A 22,774-nucleotide genomic window follows, 5' to 3' on the forward strand; every position below is an offset into this window, starting at 1 on the left:
ATCTTTATATTAAAACGAGACTAATAATTACAGCTATGCTAGCAGCGCAATACCACTGTTCTTATGTTAGCACTTCTAACTAATGCTAACACCATTTAACACCAGCTCACTTACCTGCTAACAGTGATAATGCTACTTTGCTAGTATTTATAAGAAAATGTTTGCAGGGTTCACCATCCTAAATGAAAATGTGAGTATGCTAACATTTGTTCAATGTTTATTACAACAACATATACAGAACTTGGGGAAAAGGGCATTTTCTTACATTGCTCCTTATACCTGGAACAAATTACAACAAGATCTGAAACTGTGCAGCTTAACTGGACTGAAGGGTTTTAAACAAATTCTAAGGATAATGGAGAAAGCATTATTGGATGGCTGTTCCTGCTCTTAATGTGTTATTGCTACAGTCTTTTATTTTATTTTTAGTTGTAATTTTCCATTTATTATTATCTAGAATTGTAAAGACTACAGTATGTTTTAACAAGTTGTAGTTTTTTATGGATATTTAAACAAGTCACTCTTGAAAATGAGACCTTGTGTCACAATGAGATTTATTTAAGTTTTGCTAATAAGCACTAAATGCAAAGTGATGAAGTGACTTTTTTTATGTGTACAGATTAGAAATTAAACCAGATGAAGAAAAATAAAAACCGGCAGAACCAGAAAACACAATGTTTGTCCATCCGTCTGTCTATCCATCCATCCAATTTTTGTTACTGTTATATGAGAAAGCAGCTACTGTATGCCACTCATCTCTCACAATCCATCAGAATTTAGTATAAGTGAGGAAGTCAGTTGAAATAGTTGGAAAAAGACTGTGAGTGCTTCAACAAACCATGGAAACTATAACAATGAAGGGTGTATTTTGAAAGCGTGTGTGTGTGTGTGTGTGTGTGTGTGTGCGTGCACATTTATTTTATAAACAAACAAGTAGGATTTGAGTGCACCATCCGAGATCACAACCACCTTCTCTTGGCACCAACTCCTCTTTTGTTGTGGTTCCTGTCAAAAACAAAAGGTCCGTATTCCATCTTTTCAATAGAGCCCTAAATAGCTGGCTCTCTTTGGAATGACTGGCTTCAGTCTGACGTCCACGATCCAACACGCAATCTGGGCCTGCTCACTGAGAGCGCTCACCGAATTTATGAAACATATTATATAACTTATTATTCAGGAAATGTGCATGCATATTTTATAAGACGCAGAAAATGCTAAGCTACAAACAAGAATAATTAATCTGTCCTTGAAGCTGGGCTTGCAATGCATTCTAGACTGATTTTCAAATACAGGTCTGCTTCCAGGAAGGGTGGAGCACACCGTGAGATCTTCCAAGTAGACACCAAAATTGCTATGGAGGGTGATGACAAGTATTAAGCATTTACCCACATTCACCATTAAATACAAGGCACAGTTTACTTCACTGTTTTTTTAGTATGTGTGTAATTACCATATATTCAGCTTCAGGAGCATAAAACCTGTCATTAGTGTTGCATGCAGACAGTTTGTCCTCAAACCGGAAGGTGGCTCCCTGACAAAGACCGGTACTGCTGAAGAGTGTGTGTAGTGTAGGCATGTATATGCAAGCATTGTGCTGTTTCATATTTGGAGCAGGTTGAAGTATATTTATATACATTTATATAATTTTTTTAGCAGGCTTTTTCCCTATAGTGGTTAGTTGTAGTTTCTCATCTAAGTTTTTTCAGATGCGCATGAATTGCTTAGAGAAACATAAAAAACGGTGCAAAGAGCCACTTCATCCCAGCATGCAAAAACATCACCTTATAGGTGAAGTAAGTGAAAGTGAACTGCAAAATTCATCCAGGTATCTTACAGGATGTCAGGGTGGCTGTGCAGCTGGAGCTCAGCAGAAGTTCTAAGCACCAAGCCAGAGCCTTGGACAATAATCCTGCAGAGATGCAGTGCAGTCACCTTGAGAGAGCCATCAATGCTTGGCACAAATAATACGGCAGAACTAAACCAGTTCTGTGAGTAGCCCAAAAGTCTGACTTTCAGGTCTGACTAGCAGCAAACAGCAACATTTAAATGTTTATTTGGTTTTGTTTAATTATAAGTGTACTGTAATCAGGCAACTTGTTGTGTTGTATTAGTTTAAGAGCACTGTCTGTGACTCAGATCACATTCTACAGAAAACCAGTTTTTCTTTTAACTGTATTCATAAACCTGCAAGGCGACATACAAACATAGATCCAAGGCTATGATATTTCTATACTTTTCTAACTGTCGGCTGATTCTTGTGAACTAAGCCGTTACTGCTATCAGCCCATTACAAGTACAAAAAAAGGAAAACAAAATGTTTGAATTGTATAAACGGCAAAAACTTCCTGGTCTGAAAAGTGAAACCAATACAGAAGTGCCTTCAACCTGTATCTGTTTTAGTTGCCATCAGCATTAACTAGTATAGAAGTCTAATGGAAAGCAACCCTTTAGCTCTCTTGCCTGATGAATTTATGGTCCAAGTCGCAAGCTTCATGTTGTACTGAACAGACCAGGACAGTCACTTTGTATATTAGAGTCAAAAAGGAGGATAAAGAAAGGAATGCTTTACAGTGTGACTGACAAGTAATAAGCAAATGAGAGAAACACATCAAGTCTTCACAAACCCAAGCAACATCACAGTGACTGCATCATCTCTTCTATACAATCTATGGGTTCTCCTTGAAGAGTTACCTCATGTTGTTAGAACTAATGGAAGTACAGTTTCTTTTTAAGCTTGTATAAGCTTTCATATTCAATTAGCCTTAATATTTGGGCCTGGGCCAGCAATTCTATTTCTAAACATTACTGCAGTACTGTCAATACATTATTCATGTTCAGTAATTTTATGTCCTTCAAGACGACATTTATATAGTTCCCTGAAATATTTCAAACAGTGATGGCTTATCTGCAGGGGTAGGGGTATAGTTGGAACAGCTGATCTGATCCAAAGCACTGGCCTAAGTGAGCCCCACTCATTCGACGTGAATTAAATCAGTTGTTGAAAAGGCAGGCCTGAGCCTCTCCCTGATCTGTGACAAGGCTCTGGTGTCAAGTGCTGCGCGGTCTCTGCAAAGTCTCGTCATAAATGCAAATGAGCCCACAGAGGTTGTTGACTTAACTGCCTGTTGGCCTGGTTGTTCAACTAACTTGAAGCTAGTTTTGGCAGACTAGCTCGTTAGCTGACTAGTGTAGCAGTTAGCTCAGCTGGCTCTCCGATTCAAGCGGTTTTGTCCGCGCTATTGTGGAAACAGGTTGCATGCATTGTCTTTGGACAAAGAGGCCATACACAGCAGACAACAAAAAGTGGCATCAGCACAGGAGAAAAAAACAAAAACACTGCAGGGGAGCGAGGGAGCAGAGGAGGAGGGGTGGGGAGATCCCAAGGCCTTTTACTGAGAAGTACAAGGAAGCAGATATTCCACTTAATTTGAGTCAGAACATTACGGGAACATGCTGGTGACACAGCAGTTCTGATTATCTTACTGTATAATGACTTGCTTATATGTACGTCAACTTAATCAGCTCCAAAATGGGGGTCTTCAAATAACCTTCTAGCAGGTTTTATCAAAGTGAAATAGACATAACAGGAAGACTGAATCTCTATAAAATAATGATACTAAGAAACACTTGTTGTCTCAGTGGAATTCACCGCATGGTTTGTTTCTTTTAAGAATTCAAATCATGGTTCTCATTAATCTTTCACATGCAAATAAATCACAAAAAATTCACAAAGTCAAAGCTTCTAGATTTTTCTCTCAACAAAAGTACAAACATTTCCAATGCCACTCTACCAAAGACCAATTATTAAAAGTCAAATAAACAAACATACTGTGTTTCTGTGCAAAATATCAAACATAACAAACTGAGCTGCCTCCTCTAAACAGTGCATGTCAATTATCAGTGGTATCCACTGAATGTTAAGTGTCCTTGTAGTTTTTGCTCAGCTCTGGAGCCTGCTGGCTGCAGGGAGGCCTGCTGAGAAGGACCGGCCATTTCTCGTTAATCTCGGAAGGAATTTTTTTCTGCACTGCCAGAAGCACTCAGACATGATTAGGGGAAGAGAAACGAAAAGACAGAAGAGGCCGGAACAAAAAAAGTATGAGAAATTAAGAGAGCGACAGAGTGAATGACTGGAGAAGAAGATGGACAGAAGTCAATGAGAGTGACACAGACACAGAGTCAGCAGCAGGAAAGACAAAACCCCACCCTGACTTCAGTAAAAGCAGGTTAACAGCGAGCTGCTGGTTAAAAAGAAGTAGTGATGACAGTTGAAGGCAGTTGGTCTAATTTGCCTGCATATCAGAAAGCACAATTGTACAACACAAAGACACCTATTGTCTTATGAAAGAAAACCTGGCCCGGGGGTTTTGACTGTAAATAAAGTTGCACTTCATCTATATGTAGCACGACTGTAATGACACAAATCATTTGCCTACACCTTTCAACAGTACAACAGTCAATAGAGAGGGAGAGGAAGCAAAAAAGCAGCATGCATCTAAACTCGATTTCTGCAGGCTCATAAATACAAGCAGAAATGGAAGCTTGATAAAACTTACTCTCTTCCTCATTTGCGTGAACATACGATGCTGCTCTCGACAGAACATCCAGTGGCGTCTCCATGCTTGGATGCCTGCAGGGCAGAGAGGAGGGCAAAGTGTCAAAACTCTTTAGGAATCACCATTTGTCACTTTAAGCAAACAAAATAAGGAGTTAATATTTAATTTCCTTAAAAGCTCCAAAACTGTTTCAAAGTCTCATGGTGCACAAAAGTAAAAATAAGAAATCTGACCACTTTAACTGATGCAGAATATAAATATAAAAGATTCTCTCGTTTTTTCCTCACTATATTACGAAATGTTGCTTCTCTACTCATCAGTGCTTAGTGTTCCTTTAGCACAATCACCTGTCTAAGACTTTGCCTTTATACTAGAATAGTCTCACCTGATTTAGGTATAAATATAAAATATAACAACAAAGACATTGTAGTCAAACATTACAAGCCAGTGTTTAATAGTTGCGTCCTTTCAGCACTTGCTAATGAAACAAAGCAGCCTTCACTCAAAACAGAAATAAAAATCCTAATTTCTTACCATTGCTGTCAAATATATACTGTTGTCAATATTAATATTTTTATTTATTTATTTTTTTAATTTATTATTTATAGGTGAGGTAGGTGTGTTGAGAAGCTTAGCAGCATGCACTGGACCTTTCACTTTTGCAATAAATGATATATTCCCAGTGAGCGTGCTTAGACTACGAGTGTCTTTGGTGCATGAATGCTGAGGGTCTACCAAGTGCACATGTGCAACCCCTCAAAGATAACCACAACCCTGAAGTGAAAGGTTTACAAACTCTCTTAAAAGGCTACTTTAAATGCAATTTGGAGCAAAGTAAAGCGTGCAATTAATCATGCGATTAACATTAAACAAATCAAACGCTCTTTAAATGGCTAAAATGTCTTTGTTTAGTTTATGTCTATTTCGTGGTTATAAGTGGACTGTGTTTTTAACTTTATAAGCTTTTATTTTGTTGATACTTCTGTTGTTTATATCATTAAATTGTGAAAATTATATCAACATATGGGTGTCAAATATATGACTCATGGGCCAGAACATGCTGCCAAAGGGTTCAGTTTGGCAAACTGGACTGATTTAGAAAAATATATATATAATAACAATAAAATTAGCCGCAAAATAATTACATTTTTTGGGAAAACACACTGCTTTTCCTGGTGTGGTGATGGCAGCATTGCTATACAGCAGAGAAAATGCATGGAAAGACTTCCAGAGCTCCAAGAGTTCTTTAAATTATTAAATACTAATCTGTTTTTCTGGGTTTTTAAGCTCCATGACACTCTATATGTGAAGGTTCACTTTAAATTGTGATGCACATGTAATTACTAAATGTAATTACTATTATCAAAAATGTTTTGATACAATGGATTTACTTCGTATTTCGCATGAGATCAAACCGGACTGTATGTGGCCCATGAACTTAAATCGGCCCTGTAATACCAGATCATAATCATTAAAAAAAAACAGGTGCTTTCAATGAAATTCAAAATTATATGAATGTTGTTTCATTGTACTTATCAGACTTGAGATCACATGTGTGACTGGTCCTTAAGAGAGTCTTTGTCATGATCCAGCTGATTGTCAATAAGCCTTTCACTTTTGGGCCAAGTTTGGGATTAAGGGTTTGCTGCACTGACAGCAAACCCTTAATCCAGATGGATTGTGAAAGTATCTTCAAACACTTGTGTGGTCTGCGAGCCTCAGTCAGCAACGTGAAGAAAGCATGGCCTACAATATATATCATTTTTTGCTGTCTTGTCCAGTAGTCGCTCTATGAAATAATAATGCTTCCTACACTGTCATTTATCATCAGCAGTAGTGTGTATAAACCAGCCATCTGTCATTCCTGACATAATTACACTTCATTATTACCACTTTTTTTTATTCACTTTAGAGTTTTAGATACAGAGTTTTGTTTTTTTAGTTTGTTTTTTAGGATTATTTTTGTTATTTCTCTCCTACAGTGTTGACTAGTTGAGCTATGAAAGGTATTTGTGGATTAAAAAAATGCTCCAGCGCATTTCTCTTCCCTCTTTCTGCATTCCTAGGATACCTCGCTATCATTACTCAAGGAAAACAGAGTATCGAGCATCGTTACTACTGAAAAGTAGCCCGTACCACGACTTCAAATCAAACCGCAAACGCAGCAGGGTTACGCGGGGATACCTCGTCACTACACGGCGTTGGTGAGCGTAAATGAAACTCGACAAGTATTTGATGGGACAGGTCTGCGCTGAAAAAGAAAAAAAAAAGCCGAATATAATGGTAGCAAGTGCGTCCACTTTTATTCCCACCGCTGACAGTATTTATATCGGTCTGACTCAGTGCTTCCTTAACAGCGGTCCCTTAAGATGAACCCTATCCAGGAAGGATTAGAGCAAAAGGATCTGCACTGAACTCTGCCTGGCACTGGAGAGGAAATGCATAGCCTCTTGATATTGATAAGCTTTCACTCGCTCCACTCATTTCCTGCACACTCACTGCAAACAAGTGAAATCTCTAAAGGAAAAGCGTGTGGCGAAAGCATTATAAAGTTTGGGGACCCGCCAGCACTGCTTCATATCGTGAATGAAATGTGTAAGAAGGCGCCGGATAATATTTCAGCCCTATTTTTAACCGCTCCAATACACATGCTTCATTTACAAGCTTAATATTACAGGGGGGGGAAAGGGTCCAATATTTGTCCTTCGCAGTTCAGATAAACACTGCACTATCATACTACTGGGGAAAAAACAAAAACGAAACAATGTCAGTGACACACAACTTCATGTTTGGCAGCACATACCTCCTTCAAGCGCCACTTTGGTATCTTCCAGAATGATAGCGTCCACACAAAAATTAACCGAAATAAAACATATAGTCCCAAAGAGAGTGCCAGAAAAATAAAAAAAAAATAAAAAACTGAAGCCGCGACTGAGCGGTCCCGTACGAGGCCAGACAATAGTAGCAGAGCTGTCGGGACAAACTTGCTTGTAAACGAGGAGGAGGAGGAGGAGGCAGGGAAGGGAGGGAGAGAGCAGGAATGCCTGGAATGATGGAATTCAGTTCCTAGCAGGTGGTGAAAGTGAAGCGCGCTGATTGGCGAAGGACGGGAGCAGTGATATCAGCATATATTATGATAATGACGCATTGCATCACATCCTCTGGAGGGTTGTAGCCCCTGCTGTCACTGCGTGCAGCATTATTAGGTCTTACTCTGAGACTCGGAGATTGTGAAACGGTTAGTAGGTGACTCAGGAGCACGTTTACACCCGCGCACAGTGCGAGTGCTTATTAACACTGGTAACCAGTAAGAATGGGATGTGGCAAGTATTTAGACCTACTGACATGAGACGGGATATTTTAACTGTCAAAACTGTGTTTCTGACACCTTTTTGTCATATTACCGGGTGGAGAGGGAAGAAATTCTATGTACTGTTCAATTAATCCATAGAGCACATTATAAAAATACCAAAGAGTACATGAGTACACTGGATGGCTTTGGAAAATATGAAGGACGGGATATATTTTTAAATGTTCCATGTATTTTAGTAACTTTATTCTGCTGATAAAGACCCTCCCCATGGTCATACTACACCAAAGTATATAAGTAATAGATAAACAATGATTTGATACAAAGGTTTCTGTTTTTTCACTGTGCACAGAAATTTCAGGGGTTCTTTGTTGGGTTTTGTTGTTGTTTGTTTTTTACAATGGGTGCACATAAAAGAGGCATATTCTGTGAAATAACACAACGTTTTGTTCTATAATTACAGGGCAATCTGGGCAGTAAGCGGTTCGACCTACTTAAGTTCAAAGTTGGTTTGAGTTTGACATCTCTGCTTTATTAAGAAGTTTACAAGTTGGCATTCAGACGTGCTATGATGTATGGTTTGGAGACGGTGGCATTAACAAACGACAGGAGGCAGTGCTGGAAATGTTAGGGTTTACACTGGGAGTGACCAGGAGGAGCGCGATTAGATCTAAAAGGGCCATTTGAGTACACAGAACTCATTGTTATGTTCCTGAAACCAGTTTGAGATGATTTGGTCTTGGCGAGCTTGGGCGGTCGGTAATAAGAGGCCCAAAGCATGTCTAAAAAATATCCTCGGCACCATGACACAACCACCACTGGCCTGAACCCTTGATATAGGGGAGGATGGAGCCATGCTTTCATGCTGTTTACACCAAAATTTTGCCCCTACCATCTGAGAGTTAATGAAATTAACAAAACTATAGAATATCGCCACAAAACCCTGAACTCAATGCAAAAAGAAAAGATTAGCAACAAAAGAAACAAAAGAGGAAGTATGGTTAGGTTTTTTTTTTGTTTTTTTTGACACCATTTTTGTAAGAAGCTACAAGCCAAAAATATTTATTCTAATAGGGTTCTGAAAATGTAGCAATATAACACTGCACAGGAAAATTGTGATTAACTGCAGTACTTGCATAAATCTAGCAACTTACTTTCCTCCACTAACAGCAGTGTTGGTCGATTTGTGGAACTGCAAAACAAAACAAACTGTGTTTAAGCGCAGGTCATTAATAATGTAGTAAAAGTTCATATAGTGCCTCGATGATTCATATGTGGCGATTACTGAAGTATGAGTCATGATAAGTGCGACTAAAACACAACAGTATGACTAAGTGATGTTGCTCTTTTGTGATTGTACTATACTATGATGGAACAAAGGACCTTTATGCTCCTTTTGTTTCAATCAGTTCCCTTTGTAATTTGGATTTTAAAAAGAATTAAAGCAAACATGTTAGGAAAAGCTTTTGGGATTAATTTTATATCCATGATTATAACTGAAGCTCAAAGATATTGTATTTAAACATGAAATATGTGGACAGTTATTTGGGGGAAATACCTATATCCTGGAATATGTACTAATTTTGAGCTTGTTCGGTGTCTGTCTTTCTTGTCTATCATACAAAAATGCTAATGCAATTGAAACAAAGAATAACATTTTTCTTAATCCTTAAATCATCCTAGGGGAAGAGGTAGGGTATACCCTGGACAGGTCACTAGTCCATCGTGGAGCTAACACAAACAGATAGGGACTGACACTCTCACATATCGACACAAACCGAGAATTTAGAATCACCGTTAACCTAAAAATCTTGTCTGGTCTGTGGTAGCAACTGGGGGTACACTGAGCCAGTTAATCCAATTTAAAAGACCAGCATTTTTTTTAAAAAGGAGTGTTTAAATAAAATGAGGTCAAAGGATGCAAGAAGCCAGAAATAACATTCCTAAACATGGCTAAATAAATTCATGCCACAGGAGAAAAAGTCTCAGTTGATGTTATATTAGAAATTTTATTAAAACAATTTCTTGCAGCTGAATTAGACTACAGACCTGTTTGTAAGGAACCAATCAGTGCATGTTCCCATTAAAAGGTTCAGGTTTCCATTACAAGCTAAACCAATGAATAAAGTCAGTGAATAAAGACACATAGACTAAAGAGTTGAACATTAGAGATCTTTGGTGAAATGTGTAGGGAAATAAGCGTGCCATCCCTGTGAGGACTAGTTTGTGTTTTAGACTAGTGGAGTGAGGACGTTTCGGCCGATACTCACTTCTTCTTATCCATTCAAAGGCCTGGTTGAGGCTCAAGACTTAGTTTTACAGTTAAAGTGTTAGGCACTCAGATGGGATGGTTATGGACACAGTAGAGGGCTCAGGAAAGCATTATGTCACAAATATCCACACAAATATGGGTGTTTGTCACACAGATCCATCCACCTGACCTGTTGATAGCACCGTTCACAAAGAAAACTCAAAACAACACTGACATTGATTCAAAAGACACACATGCGACCAAACTTATTCCTTCACAAAACTTGAGGTACAGGTTTCAAGTTCTTAACACTGATTTGGGGCTATTTTTACTGCATGGCCTTTAAAAGTAGTCCATTCAGACCTTTCAGTATCTCATCAGTCACTGTAGTCCATCATCCAGAAAGGCTAATCTGTACTACCGGCAAATGTCAGCCATTACTCAGTCCAACTTAGAAAATGCCACCCTTTATTCATGAATTGTATGAATTTAATGAGGGCTCATGCACAGATGGTTCTTATTTTTCACACACGGCCTTACACCTGGTCATAGGTCGCATACGTAGACACTACAGAGTGATACAACCATAGGTTAGGGTGTGATTGTTCTAGATGGGGTTTAAAAAAGGACGGGCAGCATTAGATTGTCAGACTGACAGTAACAAAGACGAACTAATTCCTGGTAAACCGACAAGGTCAAGACATCTGAGAGACCGACGGCTTCCTCCTCCCGCCCTTCCACATCTTCATCAGTTTTTTGGAGCTGTAGGATACAGTCTTCCACAATCCTGGAGGAGGGAAAGGAGCACATGGAGCACCCATTAACATGCATAACATGTATATTTAAAGAACAGAGTTTTAACAAATACACAGAGTGAGATTTAAAAGGACACAGATGACATGTTGTTTTGGGTTTTTTTGGTGTGTGTGTGTGTGTGTTAATGAGTGTCGAATTGAAACGGTAAGAAGCACACAATGCTTAAAGGCCATTCAATTCAATGGAGGGGGGAAATGCTAACTGGCTTTCTCGCCACAATAGTTCTCTTATATCACTTCAATCATTTTTTTATACTCTAGTTTGTGTGTAAAATAATCACATGATATATGATATGTTAATTACTGAGCTTTGGAGGTCTTGTTAGGCAGGTTGTCTTTAGAATGCACCAGTTTGGCCAGTTCCCCCTGTCTATCTTCAGGTAAACCATTCATCTAGCTGTGGCATACACACTGGCACAACACACAGTAGATAATATAAGATTTTCTTACCAGCTGTAGCAATGCCTTTGATACTCTGTGTTATACTGGAGGATTTCACAATGGATGAGATACCTGGGAAGGAATAGAAACAAGCTCAAACATGTAATTAAAACACACTTAATATCTGTTTCCATGGCCCATTTCTTCGTCATCTTTTTTCTCTACCTTGTTGCACAACTGTTCCACAGTCAGGATCCTGAGCCACCTGGAGCAGGATCTCTTCCACATCCCGGTTCTTCCCTGGAGGATCAACCAGCTTTGTGATCCTTTGTTGGAGAGTCCGAGGTAACGCCATGAGCTGAGTAAATTGGCCTTCTGGGCTTTTGTCAACCTTCAGGAACACATACAAAAATAAATGAACAGATATATACATATAGTTGGCCAATGATCATTAAACTGACCTCACGGCCCATTGCTAGTTAGTGGTGCTAGTTTCATTCGTTATGAAAATGTACCGTTTATAAAGATGTGAAAACCTGACTGAAGAAGTCACCTGGGTGAAACAAAATGTTTCTCCCACTGAACAGTCCAGATGAACACAATCAGCTTTCAGTGGTAGCTGGCAGAATATCTCTACAAGTGCATTACATTGTAACTATTAGGAATGAAAGTGCATTTTTACTTCTTTGTCATCTCTTAAAGTATGCTTCTGTAAAAGTTTATTCAGAAATCAGAGTCATTGGGGATCTCTGCAGCATTCAAATCAAGTAATTTTTTTTAAAAAGTTAAAAAACAAAAATGCGTCTCTGATCTGCTGTTATCAGACATAACCTAAAAGGCATTGTGTTCACAAAATTGGTCCTATTGCTTTTTAAAAAGTATTTATTAAGCTTTATATTATAAATCTGCAATATTAGACCTGAATGATGAATAGGTAATGGTTTTATGATCTGATCTGCACATCAACACATGCACATGTAGGCAGGTGCTAATGCTAATGGTTGCATAATATTACTGTAACCTCACTGAAAACGTGCCAACAAAAGCAGCAAAGGCGGCGCCTCACATGTCGCCATGTGACATGCTTTTTTTGTTTTGTTTATAAGTGTGCTCATGTTTACACTGCAAAATTCCCCATCTTGTAACAGATGACTGCAAAAGATATCACACATACAAAGAAATACACATTTCCTGGCTCTTCTTCTCCTAATCGCTCACTTTCCTGGGCAGAGTCATTTCTCAGGTATTCAGTGTTTCGTTGGAAAAACAGGGAGTGGTTGCAGTAGTTAAAAAGTACACAGATTTGACTGCAAAGAAATGTGCCATTTATTGAGTAGACACACAGTTACCACACTATACCATTAATCACTGTATGTAAAATAATAAGGGAGACTTTTAGTGTGAAAATCTATTTGTGTATTTCACAAAACAGGCACGACAGCTGGAAAATTTAACTGTTTAAAAAAGGTCCAAATGCACTTTAAAGAATTTATCCATCTTGTTATATTTCTGGAAATATGTCGGTTGCTGTTGTTTCATGGTATTACATTTCAGCGTTTAATAAGGACAATTTCTGAGGTACAGCGCTTTAGTTTATTCAGCTGACACTCTGTAAAAGTACCCAATGTCCAAACTGAGCTATGTTGCTCAAATATCAGAGATGCTGAAAGAAAGTGTGTATTCTTCTGGTGCCTGTTTACAGTATCATACCTCAAGTTTTCCTTGGTGAGGTTTGTAGACAACTTGAGGGCAATCTCTTAAGATGTTGCTATACAAAATCCTGAAGTGTTGAATGTTGTCTTTGACGATATTGGCCACCTTGGACTTATCCTCTCCAATCACCATCCTAAAATCCCCTTCAGAGGAGCAAAAAAATAAAAAATAACACTTCAGTTTGCCTAAGTCAAATGTAATACAGAATATTTGCTCTTATCTGCTTTAATTTTCTAAATATGTGTCTAATTAAAAAGTTGAAATAAAATGACGTTGAATAATTGTGAAGTCTTTTGAACAAGCAGTATGTTTTTCTAAACTATAAAAGCTGGAGCACTACAGCTTGGATATTAATCCCTATGCTGACTCTGAATAACACAAGTAAGCAGTATATGTGTGCGCATGGGAGAAAAAGATCAGAAAGAGAAATGGTCTTATTCTGATCTAAACCTGCAAGTTGAAAGTAACTATGAAAGTATGCAATTTTCTTAAGCTCTGTGCGGTTTTATAAATCTGCTTACCAGCATAAGAAAGACCAGCTATCTGCAGGAAAAGGTCTTCCTCAGTGAAGCTCTCTGGGAGCATCAGGAAGGAAGCAGTCACAGCGCTCTTCAGGTTGGCGACCAGGGCAGCGCGGAGCTTTCCGCTCTCACTCTGGACCAGCAATCTCACCTAAACACAAGTGCAGACAAATGCAGTACATTATCAGAAGAACTAAATGTGAATGCAACAAAAACATTGTTCTAAACCCTTGCATCCCATTTCAGATTACACATTACAATAATTATTCTAATAAATGTAAAATGATCAGCATAGTTTGTCTGAGGGTTCAATAACAGTCCAATCTGGATACCAACCGGTTTGTGCAGGCGCCCAGCTACATACATGGTCTTCCAGTGTATCAGGTCATCAATCAGAGAGTCTGTACTTATTACCCCATATTTTATTATCTGAGAACAGGAGGAGAAATATGCAGTTAATAAATTAAACCCACAAAAACCTCTTAAAGTAAATGCACATCTGATTCAGACATGCATTTTGTATAGAGGTGTCGGCTAAACAATGATCCTATAAACTAACCTTCAAAGCAACACAAAACACCATCACTGCTGTGACAAATTCACAAGTTACGTGAGGAGTTTTGCGTCTGTAGTTAGAGCAGGGCACACTGATGGTGCACACATAGAGAAAACTAGAAAAGACCTGCAGATGTGTTTAGGTTTATGAGGATGTAGTCATTTACCCTTCCATCCACAGGCACCAGCGTGTTGTAGTACACCGAAGCTCCATGATCATTTTGTATGGAGCTGATCACCGTGGGACCCAGTAGCTTGAGGATGGAGTAGTGTTTGCGATTCTGCAGCAGATTCATGGTGTGCCACGTCACCGGGTCGTCCACCGCAAACACAAAGTCCAGCATATTTTTCTGCGTGTATCAGAGGACAACAGAGGACGAAGGCATTTCACTAGATCACAACTTCAAACTGTTTAGGTCAACTTCATAGGTATCGCAGTGTATTGTGTGATTTGGTGGTAACACATACAGATTGTAAATGCATGTCAGAAATATAAGAACAATCCACAGTTACACATGTCCAAAAAGTTGTGATGTAATACACAATATGGTGTTTACATCACTTAAAACAATTTGATGACTTCATTTTTTTAAAGACTGTAGGATGGTTTGAAGTATTGCAGTGTAATGCCTCAGGAATGCTCTATGTTTACATAATGATAGGACTGTTATGCACAAACAGCCTCATTCATGGACAAATATTGAGTCCATGTCCCAACATACACATTTTCACTGTGTGTAATATTATAGGGAATACAGCAGGGTAGATGGCTCCCTGCCACAAACACAATGTTGTACAGTTAACTTGCGGAGTAAAAAATGTGTAAAGTATTTCGTATACAATGCTTACAGTGCAGGTTTAAAGCCATGAGTACTCAGAAACAGCTATGTCTCTTACCTCCATTTGACCTTGGCTGGTCCCATGCTGTTTAAAAACGCCGGATCCGTAGGCAAACGCTAAGCTAATGTCCTGAGGAAACTGTGACAGTATCCTTCTGTAAAGCACGCTGGTGTTGTGCAAAGCTGGAAGAGTCATGTTGAACTAGCCGAGACACCTGTCCTGCAATAACACGAGCTGGTTAACGGCGGGAAAACCTATTAAATAAGGCGTAAAAGGAAAAATCGACTTCGTGAAGTATGAGAGACATTTCAGACGGATGGCCTCAATGGCACTAAGCACGATCACGGCCAGCAGACAGGATTAAAACGACCCATTTTATCGTTAAACGTCCATCGTATCAGTTTAGCTCAGCTGTGCACTTCATAGTCGACGAAAATATGCGTCACAGACGTCGCTCCGCACCGGGGGCTGACGGGAGATGTGGTTGGTAATGGGAGGTAAGCAACGGGAGCCGTTAAATTCCCTGTAATCACCCTTAATACACATGTGTTGTATATTTTACAGAAATACTTGTATATTTCAACGTGTTACTACAGTTTACTACTTGGAAAACAATTTGAAGACGTTTGAACCGCTTTATATTTAGCCAGTAGAGGGCAGTTTTCCATTAAGTTTAGCAGGAGGGAATGAGGTCATGCTAATTTCCTATGTGGAGTCACTTTAAAAAAAACTGAACCAGGGGGAGGTTTTATACGTAGTTTCTTTTTCAAAAGTTCTAACTTAAGGTTTAGAATGAATTTGGCTCAGTATGTTACTTCTCTAAAATAATTAAAAGATTGCTTAGGAGTAGTTCTTTCTTTTGTTGTTTCTGTTATGAATAATTGAATCATGGACATGGCTAGAACTGGTGCACAAATGTCACTGGATACATATCACATAAGTTAATATGAGTTAAAAAAAAATGTCTTCCTTAAACTTACAGAGTTAGAATAATATCTGTGTATGATTCTCAATTAAACTTCCTTCGCTTTACTAGTAAGAACGCATTTGTAGTCCAAAACTTTCCCCAGTTAATATAACTGTGCCAAACTCTTTTGTAGTGGTAGGAATGTCATTTATTATCATTGTTATTATTATTATTGTTGTTATTATTATTATTATTGATAGAATTACAGTCTGCCAAAAAGTGATTCTGTGTGTTTTTATGTCTAATATCGTTGCTTACATTAGTAAATACACTGTATTAAGATAACATCACAGGTAGCAGACATCAATTCATATTGAAAGTGATGATGTTGATCTTTTATACTACCTTTATACTGTCTAGGAGTTGGAAAACCAGCCTTTTGGCTTGTGAAGCCTCTGCTTATAGCTTGCTGAATTTAGTTGCCTAAATCCACAAACAGCAGAGCCTCAACGAACAAGTTATTTTGTGCCTTATTTCTAAGTAATTTTTTTCCTTATACTGCACCGTTGCACAAAATCCTAGGCGGAGCCTATGCAAATACTGATGTAAACGGAAAAGCAGTATGCAACCAAATCAAACATGTTTGTGCCCAGTTCTCCCAAAAAAGCAGGATAAGCAGAGATTGTAGCACCAGTGAGCATTTTTCATTGTTTTTAAACACTCGGTTTCACTTCAGCTCTTGTACATTAGTTTTGCTCTTCTTTGTGGCTAGCAAGGACCAACAACCATAGTGTAAACCGAAGAGCCTTAAGTCTGCATTCTATCGTAAGGCCAGCAGATGGCGCTAACTGTGGTTGCAAAAAGCCCCCTCTGATCTGTTGAAATCAACTGGAAAAAAGCTCTCTGTCTCGACCTCTGCAAAAATCTTCGTGCTGAGTTTATGGACTCAGACATTCACTTTGGGGTCATATTGAATTAAAAAAGTACGTTTATTTTATAATCAGTGGTCATATGTTTTAAATTGGGTTGGATGATCTGTGGTATGAAACCACATGCTCATGAGCACAGGTCAGACCCATTTTCCTCATTTTTTTGCAACTAAGATGGCGACAGCGGAAAGTTCCAGATCTCTACAAAGTTCCAGATCTCTCAGGATTTCAAAACTGGACTTCAGAAACCCCTGTGTGATGTCACATCAGCTACGTCCACTTTTCAAACTGTTTGTAGAAACCGTACAATAGCCCACAGACCGAATTTCTGTGACAGTGTTTGGTGACAGTAAAAAAGCTACAACAGGTAAACGACTGCCAGCAAAGCTGTCCCCACGGGTGGTGCGCTACAGTATTATGTTCCAGTCCTGAACCTGGCTGCTCTACCACTGAATTGAGGCTGTAGCCCCTCTAACTGGTGTTGGTGTAAGGCTTCATTCTCATTAACTTTGCCATCTCTGCCTGAAATTCTGCAGTCAGGTCCTGTGGTGTGCGCTCTGCCCTAGGCTGGTACACCATTAGGCCTGAATGTGGGTATTGTGTGCTTAAAAAAAATAAAGCAAGAGAAGTGATAGAGCTCCCTTTTTCAGTTTCTCAGTCCTCGAGAGGTAACAACAATGTCTCCTGAAAGTTTCTGAATGCAGATCTTTCAAAATTCAACATTTTAAAACCTCAATTTAGAAAGTCAATGTTTCTTCAAATGTAAGAACTGTATACAAAAAAGACAATACCGACTTTCTGTGCTGTTTTTGTTGAATTTTGTAGAGATCTGGAACTTACCTTCACTATTTTTATCTGATTTCATGCAGATTAAAATTTCCAGTGATTGTTTTGAATGTTAACATAATAAGCAAAATCCAATATGATGCACACACATTGCAACATATCAGTAGCGGTTTTAGATAAGGGCGACACGGGCGGTTGCCCGGGGCGGCATCGTGATGGGGGGCGGCATCACGGGCATCGGCAAAAAAAAAAAAAAAAAAAAAAATGCTCGTACTCATGCTGCCCCGACGGCAGCCAGCGCATATTGGGAATGTCATAGGCACCGATCGGTTTTCTATCGCCCATTTGCTGGGAGTAAGGGCGCCCTCCGTTTGCGAGGTGAGCCTGCTGCTTGCGGCACAGGGAGGAGAGGGCGGGGCGGCGGGGGATTCTCTGGCTGGCTGGAGCAGCATCTAATAACCAACTCGCAAAATAAAACAAAATAAAAACAAAACAACAAACACGAAAACACCGGACATTATGATACAGACTTATAATTTGCACCGATGTTTTTTCGAAATTCTATACACGAAAACTGAGCGCGAGAGCCCTCGGTGCGCCTGCGCGCTGCTGAAGTCAAAGTAAACTTTATTGTCATCTCCGCTACATACAGTCCAGTATATAGAGAGACGAGACGACGAGGCTCCAGTTACAGCAGTGCAAATAAACGAACAATAAATATAGTAGAGTAAGAAAATAAATATACACTTTAGGACTCGGGGTAAAGGGATCAATAGCAATTTAAAATTTATAATTTACAGTTTGATGATTTAAAGTCTCACACATAACCCGTCGAAAGGGGAGGGAGACCTGCTGCTTCCAAATAGAGCACATTTCATTCATGTTGTAAATCCAAGCCCATTATGTATTCATGATTTGAATCCTGGGTTGTGTGAAATCCCAGAAATACACCCTAGACAAAGTTAATCTGTGAACTAAGGTGTAGGTCTATTAGATAAATCCAAATAGATTAAATCACTGTTCCCATTTCTTTTTACCTTCCTGAATTATAGCTACATTTTCAGGAGGGTAAAATTAGTACTTCTGTAATGGAAGTGCCCAAGGTGACTGAGAACCCATGATTGCAAGGTGACTGAGAAATGTTCCAAACTAAGAAATCATGTTTGTTAAATATGTGTAATTTATATGTTTTTTTATTTATCCTTCTCCTTTTCTGTGGTTTTTCTTTCTATTTGTTTTTATCTATTTAATCTTCTGTAAGGCACTTTGGTCCATTGTGGTTGTTTTGTGATTTGGAGGCTGCCTTTAACAGCCGACACGTGACAGCCAGGCGACAAAGGCTGCTCCAAATGTGACCCACAAATGCATCCTCCTTTTACCTGGATTTGAACGATGATTCGGTGTATATCCTCGTGGCCCACCCTATCCCAGGATTCATAGCAGTGGCAGTGGATAATTTTTGATTTAAGCTTGTTCTGCAGCCACAAGAGATAGGCACCTTGCAGTCGACAAAATCCTCTGTATGCCAGAGTTTTCTAGAGTCAAATGTGAGGCCATCTGTCCGACAGCTAAAGCTTCTCCTAAATTAGGTCATGCAACAGGATCATGACCCCAAGCACAGCAGCAAATCTACAGCATGGAAGTCCAGACCTCAACCTGACTGAAATGCTGTGTATAAAGGAATGCTTGCAAATGTCAATGAATTGAAGTTATTGCTGCTGACTGAAGGTTCTGTAAAATTCCTCAATCATAGAATGATTACGATATTGAACTAAAACAAATGCCTGAATCCTAAATTGTGGCTATCCTATTATGGTGATCTAAAATGTAACACTAAATGTGATTAAAACACTAAAACACTGGACTCCTGGGCTGAACGACCGTGAGAATCACCAACCCGAGGAAAACACACAATACATGAGTCCATGACAAAGACAATTCATTCTTGAATGAAGACATTGTTCAGACACATTTAAAATGCAGCCAATTGTGTTTATTATTAAATTATTGAGGAAATAGAGGGGGGTTAAGAAGAGGGTAAATTAAGGGATAGAAAAGAGAAAGAGAGGACAGAAAACCCCAACAATCCCCTCTGAGCAAGCACTAGGTGCGACAGTGGATAGGAAAAACTCCCTTTAAAGGAAGAAACCTATGACAGAACCAGGCTCTAGAGGGGGCAGTCAACTGTCGGGACTGGTTGGGGTTGAGGGTGAAAAGAGAGAGAGGGAGGGAGATGGGACAGTGTTTTTGCACTTCAAGAGGGTAAATTAAAGGGATAGAAAAGAGGAAAGAGATAGAGGACAGAAAACCCCAACAATCCCTCTGAGCAAGCACTAGGTGCGACAGTGGATAGGAAAAACTCCCTTTAAAGGAAGAAACCTATGACAGAACCAGGCTCTAGAGGGGGCAGTCAACTGTCGGGACTGGTTGGGGGGTGAGGGTGAAAGAGAGAGAGAGGGGAGGGAGATGGGACAGGTGTTAGGGGTTAAAGGGAAATAGGGAGGAGAGGTGTCAGGTGGGAAAGGGAGGGACAGGATTGGAGAGGTGAAAATTACGATGGAACAGAGGTGGAGGAAGACGAGGTGACATCAGCAGCAGAAAACGTAGAAAACGTAGAAAAAGCAGGAGTGTCCCTCCTCCAGAAGAAAGCAAGCGTTTTTCTTCTTTTCAGGAGCTTTTCCACGAGCACTTTTTCTCTAGGATGAGGGTTCTTAACTCATCGATCATTTGTGTATTTTCCTTCTCAAGTTTCCTGCATGTTTTCTCCACTTCTTCTAATTTGGCTTGTTTTTCTTCCAGCCTTTCTTTCAGTTCGTTACATTTTGCCTCCTGCATTAGCTTTGCCTTGTGCATCTCTGTATAACACTGTTCTAATTTGTTGTGCGTGTCTTCTAGCTGCTGACTTCTCTCGATTTGTTGAAGTGTACACTGCAGGTCTTTGTTTGTTTTCTCTAGTTGCTGCTTTAACATCTGCACCTCAGTGTTTTTGCACTTCAAGTTGTTGGAAAGTTCCTCAAGTTCTGTGTTTTTTCTCAGCATGTCATTGAGCTTACTCTGCATGTCTGAGCATTGTTTTTGCAGTGTTTTCTTTTCCCTCTCCAGTTCAGTTGTTTTGTTGTTCATTTTGTTATAACGTTCTTGCAGTTTTTGGTTTTTCCTCTCAAAGTCCTGGAGAGTTTGTTTTCTTCTTTCTGCTTTATTTCCGTTGTTCTTTGTCTTGAAGCAGCTCTTGATATTTCTGCAGTGTTTCATCAAGCTTTACCTGCTGCGCTCCGTATTTTTCCTGCATGCCTTGGAGTTGGCACTGCATGTCTCTCTGCTTTATGTCCAGCTTTTCTTTCTCTTCAAGGATTTCTTTATTTTTTTGCAGAGCTTCATCAAGCATTACTTGCAAACCTTTGTTGTGTTTCTTGATGTTCTGAAGCTCGCAATCCAGATCTTTCTCTTTCATGTCTTGCTGTTCTTTCTCTTGTTTGAAATCCTTATTTCTTTGCACTGTTTTATCGAGCTTTATTTTCAGCGCTGTGTATTTTTCCTCCACGTCTTCAAGCTTGCAGTCCATTTCTTTCTGTTTAATTTCTTGTTGCTTTTTTCTTGAAGCAACTCTTTATTCTTGTTCAGTGTTTTATCATGCCTTGCCTGAAGCGCTTTGTACTTTTCCTCCATGCCTTGGAGTTTGCGCTGCTTTTACGTCCATTTGCTCTTTTTCTTGGAGGAGTTCTTTATTTTTTGCAGAGCTTCATCGAGCTTTATTTGCAAGCCTTTGTTGTGTTTCTCCATGTCCTGAAGCTTGCAATCCGTATCTTCCTGTTTCATGGTCTGTTGCCCTTTCTTTTGAAGAAACTCAACCCTTCCTTTCAGCACTTTGTGATTTATCTCTGTGCCTTGGAGTTTTATGACCAGTTGTTTCTTCTCTTGGAGGATTTCTTTTTTTTTTTTGCAAAGCTTCGTCAAGCTTTACTTGCAACTCCTGAATCTTTTTGTCCTTGTCCTGCTCGTTTTTCTTCTGTTGGAGGACTTCTTCTGTTGGTTTTCTTGAGCTTTATTAAGCTTTGCTTGGAGCTCAAAGATCCTTCCGCGCATGTCTAGGACTTCCATTTCTTTCTCCTTTTGAATATCTTCCTTTTCAACAAGCTGGCTGAACAATCTATGTACTTCAGCAGTCCTTCTCTCATATTCTTCTCTCAGCAACATAATCTCCGCTCGTTGTTCAAAAAAACTTTGCCAGACGTAATAGATGTACTCTGGCTGGGGCGGGTGTCGCGTATTGTGAGATCTCCTGAGATTTTTCTCATCCATTTCTTCCAAGCACATCTTCTGTACTTGAATATTGTCCTCTTGATCGCAAAGAGGAGCGCTGGGCTTTACTATTTCTCTTTTGTTGTGTTTTTTCGGAGACATGTTAGAATCTGTAAACAGTGAACAGTGACTCTGAAAAGGATCCAAAAGGCTTCTCTGGTGAGCGTTTGAATGCTGCAAACGTAAATGCTGCGAATAACAGACTAAAAGTTGTTGTGTCTCACTCCTATTTAACGGTTTTTAGGATCAAAGGATCAAAGGATCAAAGTGGTGGTAAGATTCTAAATGTGGGTGATGTCAAAACTCTGTAAGCCAATGAGGTTGTCACATGACATTTGTGGGAGGGCATTTTTACCTGGACAAATTATCAATAAAGTTTCAATCTCTGTAACAATGATGACAGTATAATTGTTATTGTTCAGCAGAACAACAAACAATTATATTGACAATTATATGTGTCCAGTATGTTGGCTGATTTTCTTTTACTTTTGCATTTGAAAATAAAAGTTGTCCTGATTTTAACACCATTACAAGAAGTGTTGTTAATTATTCATTTTGAATCATAATCAGGTTACCACAAATTGTTATTCTTAGTACTGCATACTTGCAGTGAAGAAGTTGTCCTAACAGTCATCTTAAGTAAACTGCATTCAAATTTTTCTGGAGGCAATGAGTTTGCATAGTTTTTTTTGAGTTCTGGGAACTACTTAGATTTTACAGTGCAGTAGTTTGAACATTTGTAATAACATTTCTGCAAACTGGAACAAACTTCTCCTTTTCTAGAACTGTTGCTAACACTTATGACATGAAAATGAATCGAGATGGAGTGATAAATGTTATTTTTCTTGTTTTGTTTATATCTAAAGTTTAAAACAAAAATAGAAACTGTTACCTGGACTGCCTCAGCCCAG

The 22,774-nt window shown here is 39.2% G+C and overlaps 3 protein-coding genes across 5 annotated transcripts in view; all 3 read right to left on the reverse strand.

Annotated features, from left to right (window-relative positions):
* vgll4b (vestigial-like family member 4b) overlaps positions 1 to 7,528 on the reverse strand; it is a 41,669-nt gene extending 34,141 nt beyond the window's left edge. Inside the window, exons 1-2 of the mRNA XM_031731401.2 lie at positions 7,360 to 7,528; positions 4,557 to 4,630 (exon numbers count right to left, since the gene is read on the reverse strand). Of these exons, the coding sequence (XP_031587261.1) occupies positions 4,557 to 4,620 (64 nt within the window). The 5' untranslated portion in view covers positions 4,621 to 4,630; positions 7,360 to 7,528. The remainder of the gene's footprint in view (positions 1 to 4,556; positions 4,631 to 7,359) is intronic.
* Positions 1 to 22,774, reverse strand: part of sirt4 (sirtuin 4) — a 700,781-nt gene that overhangs the window by 675,751 nt on the left and 2,256 nt on the right. For 2 of the 3 annotated variants that reach the window (XR_005613091.1, XR_005613089.1), the window contains one exon: positions 21,850 to 21,973. The exons of the other annotated variant lie outside the window; for it this stretch is intronic. The gene's annotated coding sequence lies outside the window, so the exon portion shown is untranslated. Of the gene's footprint in view, positions 1 to 21,849; positions 21,974 to 22,774 lie in introns of those variants that run through there. 3 annotated transcript variants of the gene reach the window in all.
* On the reverse strand, positions 9,852 to 15,402 carry tamm41 (TAM41 mitochondrial translocator assembly and maintenance homolog). The gene is made up of 8 exons (XM_031731398.2): positions 15,000 to 15,402; positions 14,270 to 14,452; positions 13,884 to 13,976; positions 13,548 to 13,698; positions 13,024 to 13,169; positions 11,539 to 11,704; positions 11,383 to 11,445; positions 9,852 to 10,904 (listed from the first exon to the last, which is right to left on the reverse strand). The coding sequence occupies exons 1-8, from the start codon at positions 15,135 to 15,137 to the stop codon at positions 10,813 to 10,815; spliced, it is 1,032 nt and encodes a 343-aa protein (XP_031587258.1). The 5' UTR covers positions 15,138 to 15,402; the 3' UTR covers positions 9,852 to 10,812.

The sequence above is a fragment of the Oreochromis aureus genome, linkage group 5 (genome assembly GCF_013358895.1).
Source record: "Oreochromis aureus strain Israel breed Guangdong linkage group 5, ZZ_aureus, whole genome shotgun sequence".
Taxonomy (NCBI): Eukaryota; Metazoa; Chordata; class Actinopteri; order Cichliformes; family Cichlidae; genus Oreochromis; species Oreochromis aureus.